Consider the following 21,127-nt stretch of genomic DNA (forward strand, 5'->3'; position numbering starts at 1 on the left):
TGTGTCTAATTATGCTTTTGTGAAGCACCTTGGAACGTTTTTCTATGTTAAAACTGCTATATCAATGTAAGTTGTTGTTATTAATAATGTGGGAGGAGCAGAAGTAATGGCCATCATGACCGTCAGTAAAACTGCTGAAAAAGGGTGGGAAAGTCAGGTGAGGGCAAAACGAAGAGGAATTGGTAGAAGCCACTTTTTTTTGTTCTCAATTTTTGAAATTGCCCCACAGCAGAAAATGGGATTGGTCACTAATCAAAAAAGATGATGCTTCCCAATGGTTAGATAAGGATGCTGGCTTCAAGCTCATCTGAGCAAAACCAGGGTATAACAACGACGAGCAAACATCCTCCCCGTTAGCAGCTGATTTTTGTTAAATTCATACGCTTTGGCTAATTTAGAAGGGTTTGAAATTAATTCAGACTTCTGTACATAAATGACAGTAAATGCATCTAATTGAATAAGCACAAAACCTAGACTTTACAGTATGACTATGAATAAATGCTAAGAAAATAAACATTTCTAAAAAAATGAATCCTCTTGGAAAATAGCGCATTAAAAGACTGAAGAATAATTTGAATTATTCAAGGTTTTGTATAAATTGTATTTCCATTTTTTTGGATTCTTCTACTCTTTGTATTTTTAGTATCTCTCCCTGAAGCAATACAAACTACACAGAAGATTAAGACACTGAAAAAGTTAAAAGAAAAGCTAGTCTCTGAACTACAGCCTCTGAACCAAACCTTGCAGTCAATCAGTATTCTTCAGTTAGATGACAACCCCAAGGTCACTGAAGCTGTAACCTCATTTCTTCGAAGTGCTTTAGCAAATAACATTTTTAGAGCAAAGGTAAGCATTTATCATTCTTATGCTGCAAATAAATAGCATTTTAAAAGGACGAAAATATAAATGTTGCTGCGTTTTAGCCTGCCTTGTGAATAATGTAAATCAGTCAACTGGAATTACAAGCCATTAATAACATTTAGTTTTGATGAGCTACACTGGGCGAGTGTGAAAACTGTCTAGGGTTGTACTCACGCAACACACCGATTTACATGTTTTAGCCTCCTTGTGAAGTGGAAGCTGCTCTAAGCAAGTTTAAACAGAGTGGGTAACAGTATAAATAGGCAGTTATTAAAAAAATGAAAATAGGTTTACACAAACACTTAAAGAATTAAAAATGTTTTAATAAGATACACCGAAGGCACTTAATAGGAAAATGAGGTAATCAAAAGAGAAAAACAGGAGAAAAAGACCAGGTTGTAGAAAGTAATATTTAGTCACATTTCATATTAAAGTATAACAATGAATTTGAAAAGAAACAAACAAAGCTTTCAATGCACTGAGCAATAAATGGGCCAGTTTTTGCTGAAATAATAATGGCATCTGAACGGCGCACACTGTTATTAATGCACAAATTGGCCAGCAACTTGTAGTGAGGAAGAGATACCCCGTGAATTGCGAATCGCCACGAGTTGCTGGCTGATTTGTGCCGCTCCTCTGTTAGCTTTGTGAAAACAGCATCTCGCCCTTAACCTACCAATGATTTTCATGAAGCATTGCTGCATTTGCACATTAGTTGTCCATTAAACTCACCACAGAAAGTGAAGTCTGGTAATTAACACTGCAAGTACCACTTTGACGTGATAATTGTTAATGACTGCCAATCAACCTCTTGCCCAGAAAGTGAACAATTATAAGTATTGGGTCTCCTGCCTTCAGGCTGTGAATTGTTTTAGATGTTAAAAATGTAAAATGCTATTGGCCCAGAAATTCGGGTCGGGGGCTTCCCGCGGGTGCAAGCCCCCGACCTGCACTTACCTTGCACGCCAGCAGTTGAGCTGTAGGGCCCCGTGGAATTCCGATCCGGGGCCTCGCCCAGCTGCTGGCGGGCAGTGCCTGCGTGTCCCAGGGGTGCAGTTAGTTCGATGCGTCCCCTGGGATCACGTGGGCCATGGGCAGCCAATCGGAGGAGGGAAAAGCCCATTCATAAGTCTTGACAGGAAGAGCTGTCAAGACTTATAAATACTACAGCCCCAAAATAGCAGTAAACCTTCAAATAAATTTTTTAAAAACATCACATTTTTAAAATAAACTATAAATTACATTAAATAACTATTTTAAACAACAATATAAATTTTTGAAAAAAAATGTTATTTCCTAACAGGGCTAAAAATAAACTTACCTTGCTTTAAAGTATTTAAAAATAATAAACCTGTGGAAAAAATGTTTCAATTTTAATTAATTGACCACTTACCTTGTAAAAAGCAGGCCTTACGCCTGCTTTTTAAATTTCTAAATCCTGCAGACTTACCCTCATGGAAAAACCTGTAAAAAAAAAACGTAAGTTCAAAGCGCACGCGCAGATTCCCCTGTGCACGCGTTCGACCTCTGAACCCCTTCGTTCAGAGGAACGGAAGTGCCGGTTTCCCACGCATGCACGAAACCGGCACTTCCATCGGGCTTACGGGTGAGTACCCAGCGCGTACTCACCCGTGGAGACCCGAATTTCTGGGCCGGCCCGGAATTTGCGGTCCGGATGACAGCGAAATGGCAGCATTCGTCATCATTCTACCTTTGAAACTGACTGCAACTTCTGGATTTGGTGCATGTGATCTGTCATTCATTGCTCTGACACAGGCCGCACTGTGCAATCCCCGCCAGAGCCGGCAATCTGTGTAATCACTCAGAGAAACTGATGAAAACTTTGGCTCTTCTGCAGTAATTACACTGTTAAATTCCCCACTAAAAGTTAGACCTAAAGGAATTAGGTGTAACTGGGGTTTTAACAGCGTATTGACTGCTAAACAAAGGCTATGGACCTGAAAAACTAATTTAAATTTTGTGCAGTGTGAAATTTAGCAATTTTAATTAAAATTAAGAAACTAAAAATATATTTTTAAAGTTTGTTCATCTTTATTTCAGGTTTGTCTTTTCCCCATGCCCCAATGTTTGTTTTGCTCTCTAATATTTTTTAAAAGTAAAAATTTTAAGAGGTTATCCACTTCCTTGTTCAGTGAGAGAATTCTGGGTTTTGATTGGCTGCTTAGACAGCCTGTTGACGTCACAGCAGCTCACACAAGGGGATCCCCACTAACCTCTGTTGATTTGAATTGAATATTAGAAAACCCAAAGTTTTCAACAGAGATCACAAGATCTTTGTGCGAAGCTTACTTCAGGGTCAGTGGTGAACGCCTTCGCTTCGCCGCTGACCACAAATTCTGGACCACAGTTTGTCCTGTCATTCACCAAGGTCCCAGGTGCCCTCACTGCGCAGTTATCAGCTCACGCTTCGAGCAACTTTGTGGGCAAAATTTTTTAAAGCCTACACGTGCACGAACAAGTCTAACTAACAGGGCACGTTGTGTGATGCCCCGCTCCAGCAAAATCTGGCCCAATGTATACAAAGATTAACTTGACCAGAAAGCAGTTTGTCGGGCGAAGGGGAAGGGGTGTTGGGGGTGATAGAATCCATGATTGGGTTCCCCTTGTCCTCATCTTTCATTCCACTGGCTTCCACATTCAATGGATCATCCTCCGCCATTTCCGCCACCTCCAGCGTGATCCCACCACCAAACACATCTTCCCCTCACCTCCCCTTTCAGCATTCTGAAGGGACCGGTCCCTCCACGACACCCTGGTCCACTCCTCTATCACCCCCAACACTCCTTTCCCTTCGCCCGGCACCTTCACGTGCAAGCACAGGAGATGCAACGTATGCTCTTTTACCTCCCCCCTTCCCACTGTCCAGGGCCCCAACCACTCCTTCCAGGTGAAACGGCGATTTACTTGAACTTCTTGTAATTTAATATATTGTATTCGCTGCTCACGATGCGGTCTCCTCTACATTGGGGAGACCAAATGCAGATTGGGTGACCACTTTGCAGAACACCTTCGTTCAGTCCGTAACGGTGCCCCCAAGCTTCCGGTCGCCTGTCACTTTAATTCTCCGCTCCACTCCGACCTCTCCATCCTCAGCCTCTTGCACTGTTCCAATGAAGCTCAACGTAAGCTCGAGGAACAGCACCTCATCTTTCGATTAGGCACTTTACAGCCTTCTGGACTCAACATTGAGTTCAGCAATTTCAGACCATATCTGCCCCTATCTTTTTTTCTCTCTCTCACATGGCAGCTGTTGATCTTTCAGTCATTGCTATTTACACTTCATCTAGAGTCATCTTTTGTTTCTTAACTTGTCCCATTACCATCTCCTTTTGCCTTGCACCATCATCCCTTTTGTCTCTTAATCTCTCCTGCCTTCCAAACTATCACAGACTTTCCCTTTTGTTCTTTCTTCCCCTCCCCCCTTTCCCTGCCCCTACACTTGCTTAAAAACCTGTTCCATCTCCAACTTGTTCCAGTTCTGACGAAGGGTCATCGACCTGAAACGTTAACTCTGTTTCTCGCTCCACAGATGCTGCCTGACCGGAGTATTTCTAGCATTTTCTGTTTTTATTGCTAGTGTATCAGTTTGCTTAACGCGTTCTGCATGGATTTATTTTTTGGCAATAGTGAGATATTTCATCCACAGAGAATTGACAACTTGACCAGCTAGACATATGCCTCTTGATGATCAGAGAGCGGCATCGATACTGGCCAGAGCTTGGTCTATCCTACCCTTCTAATAACGATTCATGGTGACAAATGGTCTGGAAAAAGGATAAAAATAGGCAATGGGAGCAAACTAAAAATATTAATGAGGTCTAAAACTATTCAAAAAGCACTAAGATAGCATCAGACTTCACTTCTTATAATACAACATAATCGGCACACTGCATTCAAAGTTATTTGTTTCTTTATATTTTTAAAGACCGTTTTTGTGCTCATCACAGAAAGACATCACCGTTGCCTAAATGTTAATTTAGTGACAGTTTGTGCTGTGGATTCAGTACGGTTAATGCATTTGTAATTTTAACATTTTAAAATTGACTAACCAGCCCAATTTTACATTTCTCAGGCTTTGGCCTATTACACAGAAAGCTTGCAAGAAAAAGATATACAACTCCAGAGAGCTGCCTGCATGGCACTTAAACAGCTGAAGGTAAGTTAGTGGTTTGTACATTTGGTGCTGCTATTGACAGCACCAAAATATATTTGCAACTATTCCAAATAAATAAAAAGCAAGTCCTTATACCCATCATAAATGCAAAATGAACAATTTTGTATTAATGATGTGTATAAACCCATAAATACAGATAAGTTACCCATTATGATTAATACAAGTTAACATTTAAAGCTGACAAGATGAACCTATAATAGAAGCAAAATATTGTATGTGGGGAGGTCATTTAATTATCTGAAGTAGAGTTGAAAGCTGAACTTGAGCACTAAACTGAGGATGCCTAGTAATGTAACGTCTTTACATTAAAAGACCACTTTCATGTCACAGGTATTAAATTTCAGACATTATGGCCTGGGCTTTCTGACCATATTTCCAGCCTGGGATAATTTGCATGAGGGAGACGGGCTCCCTGGGCTGTGCTGGGGACTCACGCCCGACTGGGGGCAGTGACGTGCTGTGGCAGGCCTTGGGGAGCTTGCTGTAGCGCAATGATGAGGCAGCCACTGAGCTGCCTGAAGAAATTATTATTTTTTCGGTAGCAAACTTCTATTTTCACTGATGGGGCATGCCGAGAGCACTTGCACAAGTCCCTAATTTTTTTAATGCCCCAAAAACCCGTGTCGACTTTTGAATGTTGGACACTAAGGCTCAACATGTTTCTCTCATCATCATCACACTATTTCATTGCACCCACCCAGATATGGGTGGGAACAATTTATGCTGCAGGGGCTGGCCTCTTGAAAAGGGGGAATTGGAAATGGAAGAGAGGCGGGGGTGTAGCAGAGTGCGCCACTCCACACATTTCCAGCCCTCTCTACTAGAAAACTGGCAGGACGGGGCCAGAAAGCCTCGGCCATAATGTCTCACATTTAATACCTGTGACATGAAAGGGGTCTTTTAATGTAAAGATGTTACATTTTACTAGGCATCCTCAGTTCAGTGCTCGAGTTCAGCTTTCAACTCTACTTCAGATAATTAAATGACCTCCCCACATACAATATTTTTCAGAAATCTACAAGTCTCTGTGTATTCCAGCAGCCTTGATTAATCGAACTGTGTAAGAAATATGTTCTGAAGCTATTTAAGTTCTTGTATATTGATTCAATCTATTTATATAAGTATTTGTATCACTAGTTTCTTGCTACGGTGTAGACTTTGTGTTAGCAAATTTGGTTACTAGTTTCAGTTTGACCAATAGTCTGATGATATGGTGCATTCTGCCTTTTGGAGTGAACAGAAATACATGGTGGGACTGGCAACCCATGAAAAATACTGCATTATGAAGTTGCCTTGTGCTGTAAACACAAATGAAGAATTGGGAGATGCTCAAATTGAAACAGAACCATTAAACTTGCTTTTAAGCATAGATGATGGATTATGTCGAATGGGACCTTAACTTGTTTTTCCTTCCTTCAAGGCTGTGGAAAGCATTGAACAGATTGCCAGCCTGTGTCACTCTCAAAAAGCAAATGTCCGTGACACAGCACGAGAAGCCCTCCTCTCTTTTGGTAATGAAGTTTTTTTTGACATAAACATTTTCTCTTTTCTCACCAATTTGCTGTTCTCCCTGTTGAGCACTGTTCAAAAAGTACCAGCTACCCTCTCATACCTCATCCAAGTGGCCATCATTCATATGTTAGCCCTGACACGGAGTGCTGCTAACTATTCCATTATGAGGACATCACCAGTGGGCCTAATCCCCTCACTGAACATCCACACGAAGGCACTTCCACCAGAGGTGGCTGGATGATGATTTGGAGCAAGAAATAGGGCCAATTTCCCTCTGCTTAACGCAGGAGCACTGAAGCTACCTACTGCTGCCCTGGCCAAGATCAGCTTACACAGCCTGTATTGGGGATCAAAGCTAGGACCTTCCTGGTTTGAATGGCTCAGCTGCTTTACTGGAGAGACTTACTAAGCTGTCGAATGAGCCACAGATCTAATTTTTTCTTAACACTTCTGAATGGCATCGTTTGTATATTTAGTTGGTTCAGCAGTAAAGTGGTTATCATACTTTCCATGTGGGAAAATTCCCTGCAAATATCGCCACGCCCATTGACTTCTCATCTTAAAACTTAAAAGTACACAATGCAACAGGATTTGCAACCTGTGACTCATCAGCCTCTTGTACAGCATTATTTCACATTCCAAATGTGCTCCGTTTTACGTGCAAGGCTTATTGTAAATTCAATAGGATAATCAAAATGAGAAAGCTGCAGTGCAACTTACATAACACAATAATTGCATTTAAAAGCCTCATCACATCAAAGCACACTTCACACAATGAATTACTTTGAAATGCAGTGACTCAGTATACTGTCAGACGGCTTGTCTGACATCAAGTCTTAGATGAGCTGTGATTTCCTCCAGCCAAACATTGGGAAGATAAAAGCCATCATCTTTGGCTCCCACCACAAACTCCGTACCCTCGTCACTGACTCCATCCTCATCCCTGGCCTATGTCTCACTGCTCATAACCTGTGTCCTATTGAACTCCAAACTGAGCCTCAAACATCTTAACCTCCCCATTCAAAAAGCTGCCTACTTCCATCTTGGTAATATTGCCTGCCTCCATCCCAAACATAAGCTCATCTGCCATTGAAACACTCAACTATGCCCGTCACCTTCAGATTCAATTATTCCAATGCTCTCCTGGCTAACCCTTCCTCCACCTTCCATAAACTCTGCTATTGATCCTGCACCACATCCTGCTGACCCATCACACTTGTTCTCACTGACCTACACTGGTTCCTGGTCCAATGCCTCAAATTAGAATGGTCATCTTTGCATTTAAATATCATAGTCTTTCTCCTCCCCATCTCTAACTTTTTCCGGCACTACAACCCCCTCCCCGCTAACCCTCTGTTCCTTTGGCCTTTTGTGCAACCCCTTTCACACGGTCATTGGTAGCTATGCCTTCAGTGCATAGGCTACATGAACTGAAACTCCCTTCCTAAACTTCTCTGCCCATCCACCTCCCTCCTTCAAGACACTCCTTAAAACTCCCCTCTGACCAAGCTTTTGACCAACCATCCTAATATCTCCTCCTTTGGTTCGGCATCCATTTTTCCCTTATGCTTCCGTGAGGCGCCCTGGGATGTTTTCCTATGTTTGATTGGCAACTCAATTTCTTGAAGTCTCTGCACATTTCTCTGTTGGTAACACTTCATTTTTGGGGAAAACTGGCAAAGTTCTCTTGAACTGGATGATTTTAAACTATTAGTTAAAACTAAAGAAACATATGCCTAACAAATGTGTTTTATTGTCCAACATGTGAATCTCTGCTAATACATTACTTAGGTTATCTTTCATCTCATTGTGCAGGTGAGAAAGGTCGCTTGGCCTTTGAGAAGGTGGACTGGCTATGGTACGAAGAAGGCATGACCAAAAATGCAACTACTCAAATTACCATTCTCTGAATATTGAACTGTTTTTTTAATTTAAATCAACTACAACAGACATCTGTAGATAATGTGTGTGTGTTCAATAATTGTGCTTATACCGTGTCTATATTGTATAAAGATTTGAACAGTCACAAAATGCAACATTTATTTTTTGTCTCAAGCAAATGGTTATTCACACTGAGGTCCAGTAAAGTGGCAGGATTCAGATCACTGATCCACACCAAGTAGCTGCACTGCTTTTTACTGTCTATCAAACTTGCAAATATTCTGTAGACAGCAAATAAGTTTTAGATTCTTAAATTCAACTTTTATAATATTCTAAAGTTGATGTTGCCACTAACTTCAGTATGTTAAAATGTCAGTACAGTATAAAGTACAATAGAAACATATATTAACAAATTTACCATTTATTCAGTTAAGGATTTTAAAAATTCACTACCAAAACTTATGAAATCCTGAAAAAGGCATTTGATTTGAAAATGGAGACCGTTCAGATTTCTGAAACAAGCCATTCTTAAACTTAAGCCATATGTTGCTTTAAAGTTCTTGCCTCTTATGCTCCACCTACAGTGCTCAGATCTGCAATTCTCAATCATCTAAATGATGAATTACTCTCTATCCTTCTTGGAGGCATAAATGGAGAAGAGATGAGTGGGGTGTTTTTGGGTTGCATGGACTCCAAGACAAAATGCCTGGTGCTAGGATGATGCAATGGAGTCAATCCTCCGTGGCAGATTCTACTCTGATGGGGTAAAACTGTCACTTGGGATTTTCTCCACCAGGCTCCGATAACCCTGCAAGCCAAAGCTTCAATAGGTAGGATGGTCCAAACTGGACAAGGAGACTACATTTTATTGGTGCTTTGAGGGTAAACAGCACAACATTAACAGGTTAAAGTCCAGCAGTACACCTGCATACACTTGGGGAGAAAGGGAGGGGGTTCCTAAACCTCAACACTTGCCAACCTGAACCCAAGTTCTCAGAGCTTAAGTGGGTTGTGTCTCCATGACTCCACTTCAGCCACGAGTTTGGTTTGGAGACTCACTCATGGTGATGGGTTTCCATGGATGCAGACATCCTGTTGAACAAGTTATTTTAAAGCTCAACGATGGGTTGTTTTGTAATGGAATGAAGTAGGTTGAATTGTACAAATAAACTGCCGTAGGTATTTATCCTTAATTTAGAACAATGAAAAGTAGGATTACCAACCACGATGTGGTGATCCATCAAATACATTGCAATACAATTATCCATCACCCAGGATAGGAAGTTCAGACTTGTATCATCCATGTGATATTCCTCATTCCCACACTGCTTAGTCTTTTTCTGTTTTTTCTCAATCATTTACTGAAAGCAGTATCAAAGCTCGAGTAAGAAAATGGAAAATTGACACCCCCTTAAAAAAATGAATGGATTCTAGGCAATTCAAGTCATGGAGAGGAAGAGAATGTTGTGAAGGATAAATTTCAATCGAATAAAATAGACGTCAATGGTGGTTAATCTTACATTTTTTCCCTCATTCATTCATCTTCCAGATGCAATAGAGTTATACCATATTGGGAATGAAGATGGAGGTGGATAGTTATCATGTAATGTTCAAATCAGCTCCAATTATGCAGCCTCCTGGCTATGCTTACTCTGGTTGCCACCAGGAGATACAATAATGGCCTGCAGACAACTATCCTTATTTTTATGGCTTTTTCCACTTCTAGTATTGCTTTAAAGATCTGCGCATCTGCACCACTAGTTTTCCATCATCTTTCACTCCATTAAGAATTTACCATTTGGGGAATATTCCCATTTTTCATTATTTTCCCCCAAATGTACTATATTCAATGCACATTTATCTACATAAAAAAGTGGATTTGCCACTTTCCTATGTCTCTTGGAAGCTTCCACATTTTTCTTTAGTTGGCATAGTTCTTAATTCAACAAATGTTGGTATTTTCTCTTCTCATGTTTAAATCATTTATGTATATAGAGAATTTCAAAGGACACACAAGCTACATGGAGCCCATTTTAAAACATCAATTTATTCTTACTCTCTACTTTCTATCCTTTAGCCATCATTCTCTCCATGCCATCTCTTTAGCCACTGCATGAGTCGGCAGCCTGTTCCAGAAAACCACTATTTTCTGGGAAAAGAACCACGTCCTGACATCTAACCTAGATCTGGCCTTATACAACTTAAAATTGTGGCTCCTGGTCCTCCCTAACCTATTTAATTGGAACAAACTGTCAACTTGAACATAATCTATTCCCTTCATCATCTTATAAACCTCAATCAGATCACCAATAAGTCCACGCTTCTCTAAAGTGTAGAATCCCAGCTCTTTTAGCCTATCTTGATAACCAAGATGCTTTAAGCTGGTGATTAGTCTAGTGAAAAAAAACTTGCATTTATATAATGCCTTTCATGACTACTGGATGTCCCAAAGTGCTTTACAGCCAATGAGTACTTTTGAAGTGTAGTCACTGTTGTAATGTAGGAAACGCAGCAGCGCACAGCAAGCTCCCACAAATAGCAATGTGAAAATGACCAGATAATCTGAGATGTTGATTGAGGGAATAAATATTGGCCAGGACACCGGGGATAACTCTCCTGCTGCTCTTCAAAATAGCGCCATGGATATTTTACATCCACCTGAGAGAGCAGGCAGGGCCTTGGTTTAAAGTCTAATCTGAAAGCAGCACCTCAGATAGCGCAGCACTCCTTCAGTACTGCACTGGAGTGTCAGCCTAGATTATTGTGTTCAAATCTCTGGAGTGGGACTTGAACCCACAACCTTCTGACTCAGAGGCAAGAGTGATACCAACTGAACTACAGCTGACACACACTTTCCAAAGCCTTATCAGCCTGCATGTGAGGAAACCAAAACTGGACACAGTATTCCAAGTGAGGCCTGACCAAGGTCTTGTAGAAGGACAAAGTAGTATGCCTTGTATCATAATTGTCTAATGAATGCACCCCACCACCCTATTCGCTCTAGCTATCGCTTCACATTACTCATGAACCTTTAGAGATGCATGTACTAGAATGCCCGCCTTTCTTTCTCCACCTTTTTCGTGAAGAGTATATGTATCTTGAGCAGTACCTCTGCCCACATGCATAACACTGCACTTTTCTAAATTAAACATCATTTGCCAGTCATGAGCCAAATCTCCCAGCTCATTAAGATCCTCGTGAAGCAGTAGAGCATCGTTTACAGTCCTAACACTCGCACAGATCTTTATATCATCTACAAATATGTAGATCATGCCCCCAACACATACATCTTGAAAATTAATAAAAATAGTAAAGAGCAATGGTCCCAACACCGATCCCTGCAGGACACGTGGTGTCCGGTCTCCAAACCCGTCAATAACTACTCTCTGCCTGCAACCTTCCAGCTAGTTCTCAATCCAGCTCAATATAGTACCACTAAAACCAGAGGCTTAGATCTTGTTGAGAAGCCTCTTGTGTGGTACCTCATCAAAAGTTTTTTGGAAGTCTTAGACGACAATGTCTACTGGGCTTCCCTCATCTACCATCTGGTGACTTCAAAAAATATCAAATTTGTAAGACATGACTTTTTTTGAAGCCACATTGGGTGTCCCCAATATGTCCCTCTCTATCCAAATGTTCATATATTGCATCCCTAATGATCCCCATAAGCATCTTTCCCATTATTGATGTCAAACTAATGGGCCTGTAGTTACCCAGGTCTGTCTCGTCACCTTTTCTAAATAATGCTTTTGGCCTGTATTATGCCAAGCAGTTATTCCCCAATAACATATGGATCTGTTTAAAACAGAATTCCTGATGGGCTAACTGAAGCCTCAAGGTCAGAGGTACTTGGGCCAGAATAACTTTTTTCCATACAGTACACTGTACCCTACCTGAAGGTCTTTAAGATAGATGGTTTAGCAGCCCATGGTACCAGAGCATCTTCTGCACTTGATGTGGAGGATTTAGGAAGTGTTTTATTTTCCTGGTCAGAAGAGAATACAGAGACTACTTGTGGATCAGTCCCATGACAGTTTCTTCTATACAGAATGTGACTAACTTGTGTGATTATCCTTTCTTGTAGTATTACAGCACAGATTTCAAAGACTTGGAGTGCAGCCACTGCCTTTATAGAAATGTCTAACAGGATGGGCAAAATTTCAAATCCAGGTCATTTAATCTCAGCAAAACAATTCTCTATTGAGAAGAAAAACATTTTTAGAAACATTAAAACTTCATTATATAGTTAGGACAAGAATGTCAAAGCTTCAAATGTGTAAACAGCTGGTTTTGTATGAAAATATTTTGTAGATAGCTGTTGAGGACAGGATGAAAAGATTTAGGAATGGGTTTATGAGATTGGGGAAGATCATTTGACTCTTCCATTACTTCAAAGGTTTTAAGCACGTTATACTGTGGATGTTATCTCTGCTCCAAATGTTCAGTATGATGTTTCCAATTTCTCTAGAATTAAAAATGCAACTGGTAGGAAGGTAATACACCGCAGTTCAGATAACGGTTTAGGTAGCTAGCACCATTTACCATAGCCCAACAATGTGTTTAATCTCTACTCAATACAGAACAATGAGCTGAGGATCATTTGGCTTCTACTCAATATTGCCTCCCCGTATCCTATCATTATGTGGCACAATGCAATGGCACGTGAAAGCGCACAACAGTCCCTTCTTTGGTGAACTGATTTTCTAAACCATACTCTCAAAGTCAAAGCGTAACAGAATAAAGAAGAACTTTTACATTACAGTTCTCAAATTTCAATGAGTTTTTGCTACTGCTGCTAATTTCTTGAGATCCAAATGGCACCTTTTTTGCATGTGCATCGGAGCGGGGCGAGACAGAAGGCAGTGGAAAGAATGGAAATGGAGTATAATGAGGTATAGAATTTGACCAGGATATCCTCAATATTCAATTCATGCCGAGATTAGATTTTTGACCATTTTGAGCACCCCCTACCCCTCCCCAAACAGTACTTCTCCTGCACACCATCTTTTAACTGCTATGAAACCATTAGGTCAAACAACAGATCACTCAATGGTTTAAGACCCAGTCTCCACTTCCCTCTGGATGAATTTTATTAATTCGCAGGCAACTTAAGATTTTTGACCTCGACAGTAGGGCAAATTCCAGTGGGACTAAAATCTTGAGACACTGTTAGGATGGCTGTATTGATTCTAAAGCTCAAATCATTCTCTCCACTCAAGAATTGAAAAAAAAAAAAAAATCAAAAAATGTGGACAAAAACAGCAGCAGAATTTTGAAAAATAAAGGTTAACTGCTAAACATGGTGCAGCTTGTTCATCAACAGTCATTATTTGCCACACACTTCAGCAAAGACAAGACATTTACTTCAGGTGGCTTAGCTGCTCCTTGAAGAGTAAATTGACTTATCACAGACAGCTTCCATTTCAGCACATCTTCAAGCAAACACACTCTGTAGCTTCACTTGCGATGACAATATCTAGAGCCGAGATTACCAATGGAATGGTTGGGTGTGTAGGTGTGGGGAAAAATGTCAGTATCATGTTTCAGTTTTACAAACAATGTGGGGTGTTCATACATTCTTATCTCAATCCTCTCAACACAAATATTCAAGAGTTTCACAAGTAGTTGGAATCTGGTCAGTTCACCTTTCATTTTTCTCCTGTTTATTTGTCTGAAGACCCTGATAAAAAATTTCAAAAAGGAGGATTTGTATACCCCTGTAAAAATCATCAACTTGCTTTTTTTTTTATATATAAGTAAGAGTTACGAGGGCCCCGGAATCTTCCTAGTAGCTGCACACAAGAAACTCCACAAAATAACAACTGAGAGAAACTCGCTGTAAAAATCATGATCCACAAAACAGGACTGCTTGTACATGGAGAGAAACAACAAGTGGAAGACAACTGTGCATAGTGTGGTCCAGTGGCTGAATAAGAGGGCATTGATGAAGGCATGATAACAAAAGTGGAAGTGTACATGGAATTAAAAGGAAGAACCTTACTTTGACTATGAAAAATAAGCCCCAAATTAATAATTGCAGAAGTTGATTACAAGCTTAAGAATCTTCCACATTTTTGTTTGACAATTGGCCAATAGCCAAAAGTGGTAATTATTTCACACCACTTAAACTAGCTTACCAAGATTTTAAGCTTATAATTGTAGGTAATGAGGCTTGCAGTTTAAAATGTCACATACACCATGATGAAACAAGAGGTTTGCTTTCAAATTGGTTTTATTTTGAATTGATGTTTTATGTGGTGCACTTGAAAGCCAGCTTGTAAAATTTAAAATGGTTCTGCAGAGTCTGTAAATGCTTGAAAAGCCTCAGACTTTATTCCTTTGTTAAATGGTTGAACAATATAAAACCGTAGAAAATCATACAATATCAATACATGCAGAAACAGCTAGTTAATGTTGCCAAGAAAACAGCAACAGTTATTCTTAGTCTACAAGATACTATACAAGAAAAAGTAAAATACATGGTGCTGTTTACTACTTTTGTGGCAAAAAGCTAATAAAAATGTGAAAGTCAAGTAGGAACATATTAAAAGATCACACCAGCTCAAGTAAAAAAGTGTCTCTCAAATGTTTGATTCTAGCTACAGAAAAGTGCAACTTATAGCTCCCAAGTGCTTTACCTGTAATTTACATAAAGAAACCAGACTGTAAAAATGGTGCACAGTTTACATTTCATAATTCTGGGAGTGGGCTGTTTAGCATTGCACGTTGTTCGGCAGTGCACTTAGGAGAGGACATTCAATGATCAAACTTTGTTTTACTGTTTTATTTGAAGTCATGCTGTTGACAAAGACTTAGTGCAAGCAATTAATTTATTATTTTAAATTAAAAGCTACAATTCCACTGTGAAATTTTATAAAAACAAAATGGTGTGCTCAACATATCACAACAAAAACAAGTTGGAATTAAAAAAAATTGTATATATTTGGTCCAAAAGTACTTCAATAAAAACAAAAATAATTCCAGTTAAGTCAGACACATCCCTGAAATTTATGGAAACTAGTGTGATCTTATAGAATTTGTTGTTAACCATTTAAAAAAAAACAATCACATTGCTGGGAAGACAACAGGAGAAAAAGCATCAACAGCACTCATCTGCTCCTACCTAGAAGGATTCTCAGCAACACTGGGCATAAGAATTGCGTCATCTGTAAGGCCATACAAATAAAATACTGAACAGATTTCCCTCTTCCTCAGCCATTTAAAAATATAGAAAACAAAAATCTACTTAATTACACACAGAGAAAAGTAACTTCAAGATCCATAGATGAACTATATCTAATGTCACGTTACAGATATTGTTGCTGCAATACTGTCACTTGAATGGATGCTGGTTTAACAAACTACAGCACTGTGGCAAAAAGGTACTTTGTGGCCAATATGTTTTGCAGTTTAAAAAAAAAGGCAAATAAGTTACCCAAGACTTTGAACAGTGCAGTAGATCACCCATTGCAAGTCACGAGCAAGTGTTGTGACCAACTGGATGCTTTTTACAAAGAAAAATATTATTTTTTTACTTGCCTACAGTGCCCCTTGATTAGACTGTTGGTGATGTGCAAGTTATACTTTGGAGTTACAAATCACTCCAGCCGTTACTGAACCAGAAGCTTAGATTGACTAATATTTTGATGGAGAATATTAGTTTCAAGTTCAATTATAACAGTAAGCTCAATTTGAAATCCATGCAATGATAGAGACAGATACTACTCCAAAGATTTAGATTGGGGAGCTGAAGTTAAACCAAAATCAATGTTTTAAGAACTAAAGGAATGGGCACTTTTTTTAAAAAGTGAGATTAAGTAAGTAATTCTACAGGCAATTATACTTGGGGGGGGTGGGGGGGGGCACTGATTTCTATTGATCTAAATGACACATCTCAGTGCACCTTATGAAATGAATAGAAGGTTAGGGTTCAGAGGTAGCCATCACACTAACAGAATACCATTCTATCTAAATGAATGGTGATGCAGGAGTTTATAATACAGCTTCCACAATATTGACCATTTATCTCTCATCTATCGGGGTCGGCGGGGGGGGGGGTCGTGCGCACGACTTACGCTGAACGAAAAAACCTTCGGTTTTTAGAGGGTTTCAGTTTTCGGAAGTTCGGATAAAGGGTAGTCTACCTGTATTGATCACTCCAAGCTAAAGCCAGGTTGAATTAAACTTCATATCCAGTAACTGGTGTCATTTTACTCACCAGCTGCACACACCTGCCAGGTTTTAGCATCAACAGAAAAATGGCTATAAACTGCTCAGACTACAGAAAGTATATGTTCTCCATCATTCGCCTTTGTTTCACGTTTAGCTAGAAGCACAGAATGGTCTGGGGCAAGGAATTATCCATACTTAACTTCTGCTACTCTTCAAATGGCTGACATTCCATGAGATGCAAGTCCTATATACTTGTCCACCGGGTTTGAGATAACATCTGAATTCCAAAAGTTATGCAAAATTTAATTTGGATTTACACACAACCTAATTAAAAGGCAACCAATGACTTAAGGGTCTGGGACACAATGTGGATACTGAACAGCGCTAAAATCTATAATAGTGTGCACCATACTTCCTTTCCGACTGGAAAAGAAAAAGTGCAACTCCCTGGTAAAAATGTTAGAGATCAACACTTCTAAATACTCCATGCTCACTGAATTAACAGCAATTTTTGTGGAAAATTTACATTTTATTAATGGTCCACAATCTGTTCATAGTACCAAAATGTGCAAAATGTTCAATACCACAATCTAATTGCTTAATCTGTTCAATCATCTTATTGGTATGACCATGCTGTAAAGAGCCAAGGAGAATTTTAATTAAGGCATGTAGCACAGCAGCTTAATAGCTTGTTTACATTAAAGCAGCTATTTAGCATTTTCTGTCATTTGAGAGGTATACCAACACACCCACCTTTGAATTCTACTGTACATACACCCAAACTACATAATTATACAAGAGCCTTTTAGTTTAAAATCTTAGTCTGAGCTTTATTCACTACTCACTTCTGCTAGATTGAATTGGAGTCATAATACCTCAGTACTGAGGGCTTAGCACTGAGCTTGGCTTGTAAAAGTAGACTTTGCTGGTTGAAACTCTACCACAGTGTCTCAGTCAGCCAAAAACTTGGCAATGTATACAATAGAGGGCGTCACCAGATTAGCAGGCCACATGCCTGTACCAAGATGCAGGAGGCCAGTTGAGAGCCATACCTGAAAAAGGTACCTCCAAAAATTGCCTTTTATCCACCAAATTTGAACACTTGTAGAACTATGTCCTGTTTAAGACAGCAGAAAGTGAGATGTGAACAAGCCCTGTAGACAGTTTTGGAATGTTTGAACTAGATCCTACATACTTGAAATGTGACAAACATTTCAAAATATATATATACACATGCCATGATAGATTCAAATACAGGTATGCTAGCTTTTGTACAAACACCCACCATGGAAATCAATCACTGAAATATTTACTTTTCAGTGTCCGTCTCATAACCACTGCCACCATTACCAACCAGAACAATCATGCAATTATTTTCAACATGTGCTACACATGTTCACAGTAGTAATTAAGATATACATCTTTCATCTTCCAAGCAATTTCATATTTAATGATGCTAATGCAGTCTGCATGCATTCTACTACACGGGTGTTCAATGTACAACTGCCAGGATACAATATACATCCAGACCATTGACAATCATTCAACAAAGCAATTCTATAGCTTACACACTCTGATTTCCTACTATTATATATATTATTAGTATCCCCATATTTTGATATACATGATCCAAAAATGTCTAATCCTTATATTTTCTTAAGACAACAGAACTATATACTGACTACTTACAATTTTCCCTCAGATTAAGTACTGGTACCCTATACTTCACAGAGTAGGTGGTGCTCAGCTTCCAGTACTGGAATGAGGTATCTTATTTTACTTTTCTATGAGCCCTTGATACAAGGCTCTGATTAAAAATATATGCTATATTTTTAATACATTGGTGGTAAAAAAAAATTGCTGAATACAGTTACACGTTACAAATAAATATGGAGTGAAAGATGCTTGGTTGCAGACGTAACGGTCCACGTTATCTGTGGTGCGGCTGTAAAAATGCTGGTGGAAATGTTTTGCATTTTGTTGTATTGCCCCTCCCCATTATAAGGTTGCTGCATAGGGAAAAGACTAAAAGCCAGTTAATTCACTTTGCTTTCAGATGGTTTGTGCAAGCAAGGATGCAAGCACAAATGTAATAGAAAATGGTTAACAGACACAGTTGAAGAGGACCATTTTGCTGGGATACCCTGAGCAGCAGTGGAAGCCTCTTAGCAGAACTGTTTGAACAAAAGCAGCAGTGTAATGCCACAGCTTTGCTGAGATTAAATGCAATTTCACCGCAGGTGCAGCCCAAACATTGTATGAAACAGAGAGATATTTTTGACTACTGAAATGCATCCGGAAAGAAAACAAAAGTTTAACATAAATGCTACATTTTGTTTCCCAAGGATATAATACTGGAAATTTTTCAGATTTGGACGAGAAAAAAAATGGCACAATTGACCTTAACATTGCAATAATGATTTAAGTATGCTGTAAAGGCATGTATTTTTCTGAACAGGATTCTGAATTTCTCAAAGTTAAAAGAACACAATGTACAACACCCTTCCCGCACCCCACTCCTCCCCCCACCCCAACCCCACACACACACACAAAAATCTATTTGGCATTTTTCTCCTGAATATTCAAGGCCCTGAGATTTGAATGTTATGCTCTTGGGACCATGGGACTACAACAAACCCTAGTGCATCATCTTCTTAACCCTACAATCCCACCCAAGCTCCAGCCTCAGAAACTAGGTTTGCTTCTTAAGACACAGACCCTCCAGCTTTTCAAAACATCAAATATCTTATATGCTTTACTGTACACATTATCCTCTAGGGTATTTGTCAATGGAAGCATGCCCTGTAACAGAGGTAAGCCCCAGCTGTAAGAGCAGTGATCACACAGACATTAACCACAAAAGGTTTCCAATGTAACCATGAGTTTTCCTCCTCCACATCCTCCTCGTCCTCTTCACCTCTTCCTGGATTCACCTGTTCACTGGTGTGTGTGGGCGTAGGTGCACTTTCTCCAATGTGCCTCTTCCGAAGTTCTGGTCCTGAACTGAAAGGACAAAACAAAAAGTATTGAGAACTGTACATACTTTATATTACTGGCTGATGGTTTCTATATCTGATATACTGTAAACTTCAATGTTTACAGCATGTCAATTATAGAAACCATATTCTATTTTGGCTGTATAACTCATTACAATATCAACAACTCTACCAGAGCGCCTTTTTGGCAAGGTACACATTTTTCCAGTTTTTCTTCAGTTGTGGTCCCATACTAGATAAAGCTGAAATAGTAATCAAAATAGAACAGATTTCAGTAGAATGACTCACGCAGAAAGGAGTTGAAGTTGGTGGTCAAGCTACTCCCGTGTGTTCACTCTACATTGCCTTGGGATTGACTCTGGAAAGAAACCTGCTGAAGAAGTGGCTTTGCTTTTTGCCCAGATTAATTTGCAGAACTGTCTATTGCATGTCAGATTTAGGCAGATATGTGTCTGTTTATTGTCAGTGTATACCAGGTGTAAAAATTTGAATACGCTAGTTTCTGTTGCTTAAATCAAATGTGGCTGGTTTCTTGGATGTAATTAGCAACATAGTTCTTTTAATGTAAAAAGATCAAGTTTGCTCAATTATATATATTTGCATATTTAAAACAGGTTTGGACAATTCTCTGAATTCTGTCTAGCTTGTCACTTGCATAATATATTTAATAATATACTTGTAGGTAGCATGATTAGGTTACCTGCAAACTATACTTCTAAAGAATTAACTGAAAATTAGAATTTGACACCTAAAAGGTTTGTAACAACATTTGAGTTTTTAAAATTCTGGCAATGTGATTAGACGGAAGGCTCTATGTCACTCCCAATGGTGAGCGATACATTGTTATGTTAATACCAGAGCAAATAGAAAACCAACTGAATTTGCTGCATCAGTAACCAGGCCTTTGTCTTTTTAGCTTCGAAAGAGTCTTCAATATTCCACCCAAGGATATTAAAAGGGACATTTGAGTCCCATAATAAAATTGTCTTATGCAAGTTGTATACTTTATAGCTTTAGTATTCTGATTTTCTGTACATCTATTAGTGACTAGGCTGTAAAACCATGCATTTAATACTTGCATTCCATAGGTTGCAAACACTTGTTTGTGAGCACATGACCAAGTTAAATTGTTTGGAGGATAACTATTAATCCTCAAGTATGGGAATCTGCTAAGGTGGTTTATAGAAAGGATACAAGGGATAATCTAACACCGCCTTCAGTGTGCCAGTGCAGCCTTCGGTTGCCTGAGGAAGAGAGTGTTTGAAGACCAGGACCTCAAACCCGGCACTAAGCTCATGGTCTACAGAGCAGCAGTGATACCCGCCCTGCTGTATACCTCAGAGACATGGACCATGTACAGCAGGCACCTCAAAGCACTGGAAAGGTACCATCAACGCTGCCTCCGCACGATCCTGCAAATCCATTGACAGGATAGGCACACGAACGTCAGTGTTCTCGCTCAGGCCAACATCCCCAGCATCGAAGATTTGACCACGCTCGATCAGCTCCG

At 39.5% G+C, this 21,127-nt stretch overlaps 2 protein-coding genes across 6 annotated transcripts in view; one reads left to right on the forward strand and one right to left on the reverse strand.

Moving 5' to 3' along the window:
* ripor3 (RIPOR family member 3) overlaps positions 1–8,599 on the forward strand; it is a 217,098-nt gene extending 208,499 nt beyond the window's left edge. For both annotated transcript variants that reach the window (XM_086005315.1, XM_086005316.1), the window contains exons 19-22: positions 644–846; positions 4,955–5,038; positions 6,477–6,567; positions 8,384–8,599. In XM_086005315.1, coding sequence (XP_085861441.1) covers positions 644–846; positions 4,955–5,038; positions 6,477–6,567; positions 8,384–8,478 — 473 coding nt within the window. In that variant the 3' untranslated portion in view covers positions 8,479–8,599. The remainder of the gene's footprint in view (positions 1–643; positions 847–4,954; positions 5,039–6,476; positions 6,568–8,383) is intronic.
* LOC147108624 (tyrosine-protein phosphatase non-receptor type 1-like) overlaps positions 8,383–21,127 on the reverse strand; it is a 120,884-nt gene continuing 108,139 nt past the window's right edge. For all 4 annotated transcript variants that reach the window (XM_086005319.1, XM_086005317.1, XM_086005318.1 and 1 more), the window contains one exon: positions 8,383–19,624. In XM_086005319.1, coding sequence (XP_085861445.1) covers positions 19,408–19,624 — 217 coding nt within the window. In that variant the 3' untranslated portion in view covers positions 8,383–19,407. The remainder of the gene's footprint in view (positions 19,625–21,127) is intronic.

The sequence above is a fragment of the Somniosus microcephalus genome, chromosome 13 (assembly GCF_052327205.1).
Source record: "Somniosus microcephalus isolate GS21.2 chromosome 13, FLI_Smic_1.0, whole genome shotgun sequence".
Lineage (NCBI taxonomy): Eukaryota > Metazoa > Chordata > Chondrichthyes > Squaliformes > Somniosidae > Somniosus > Somniosus microcephalus.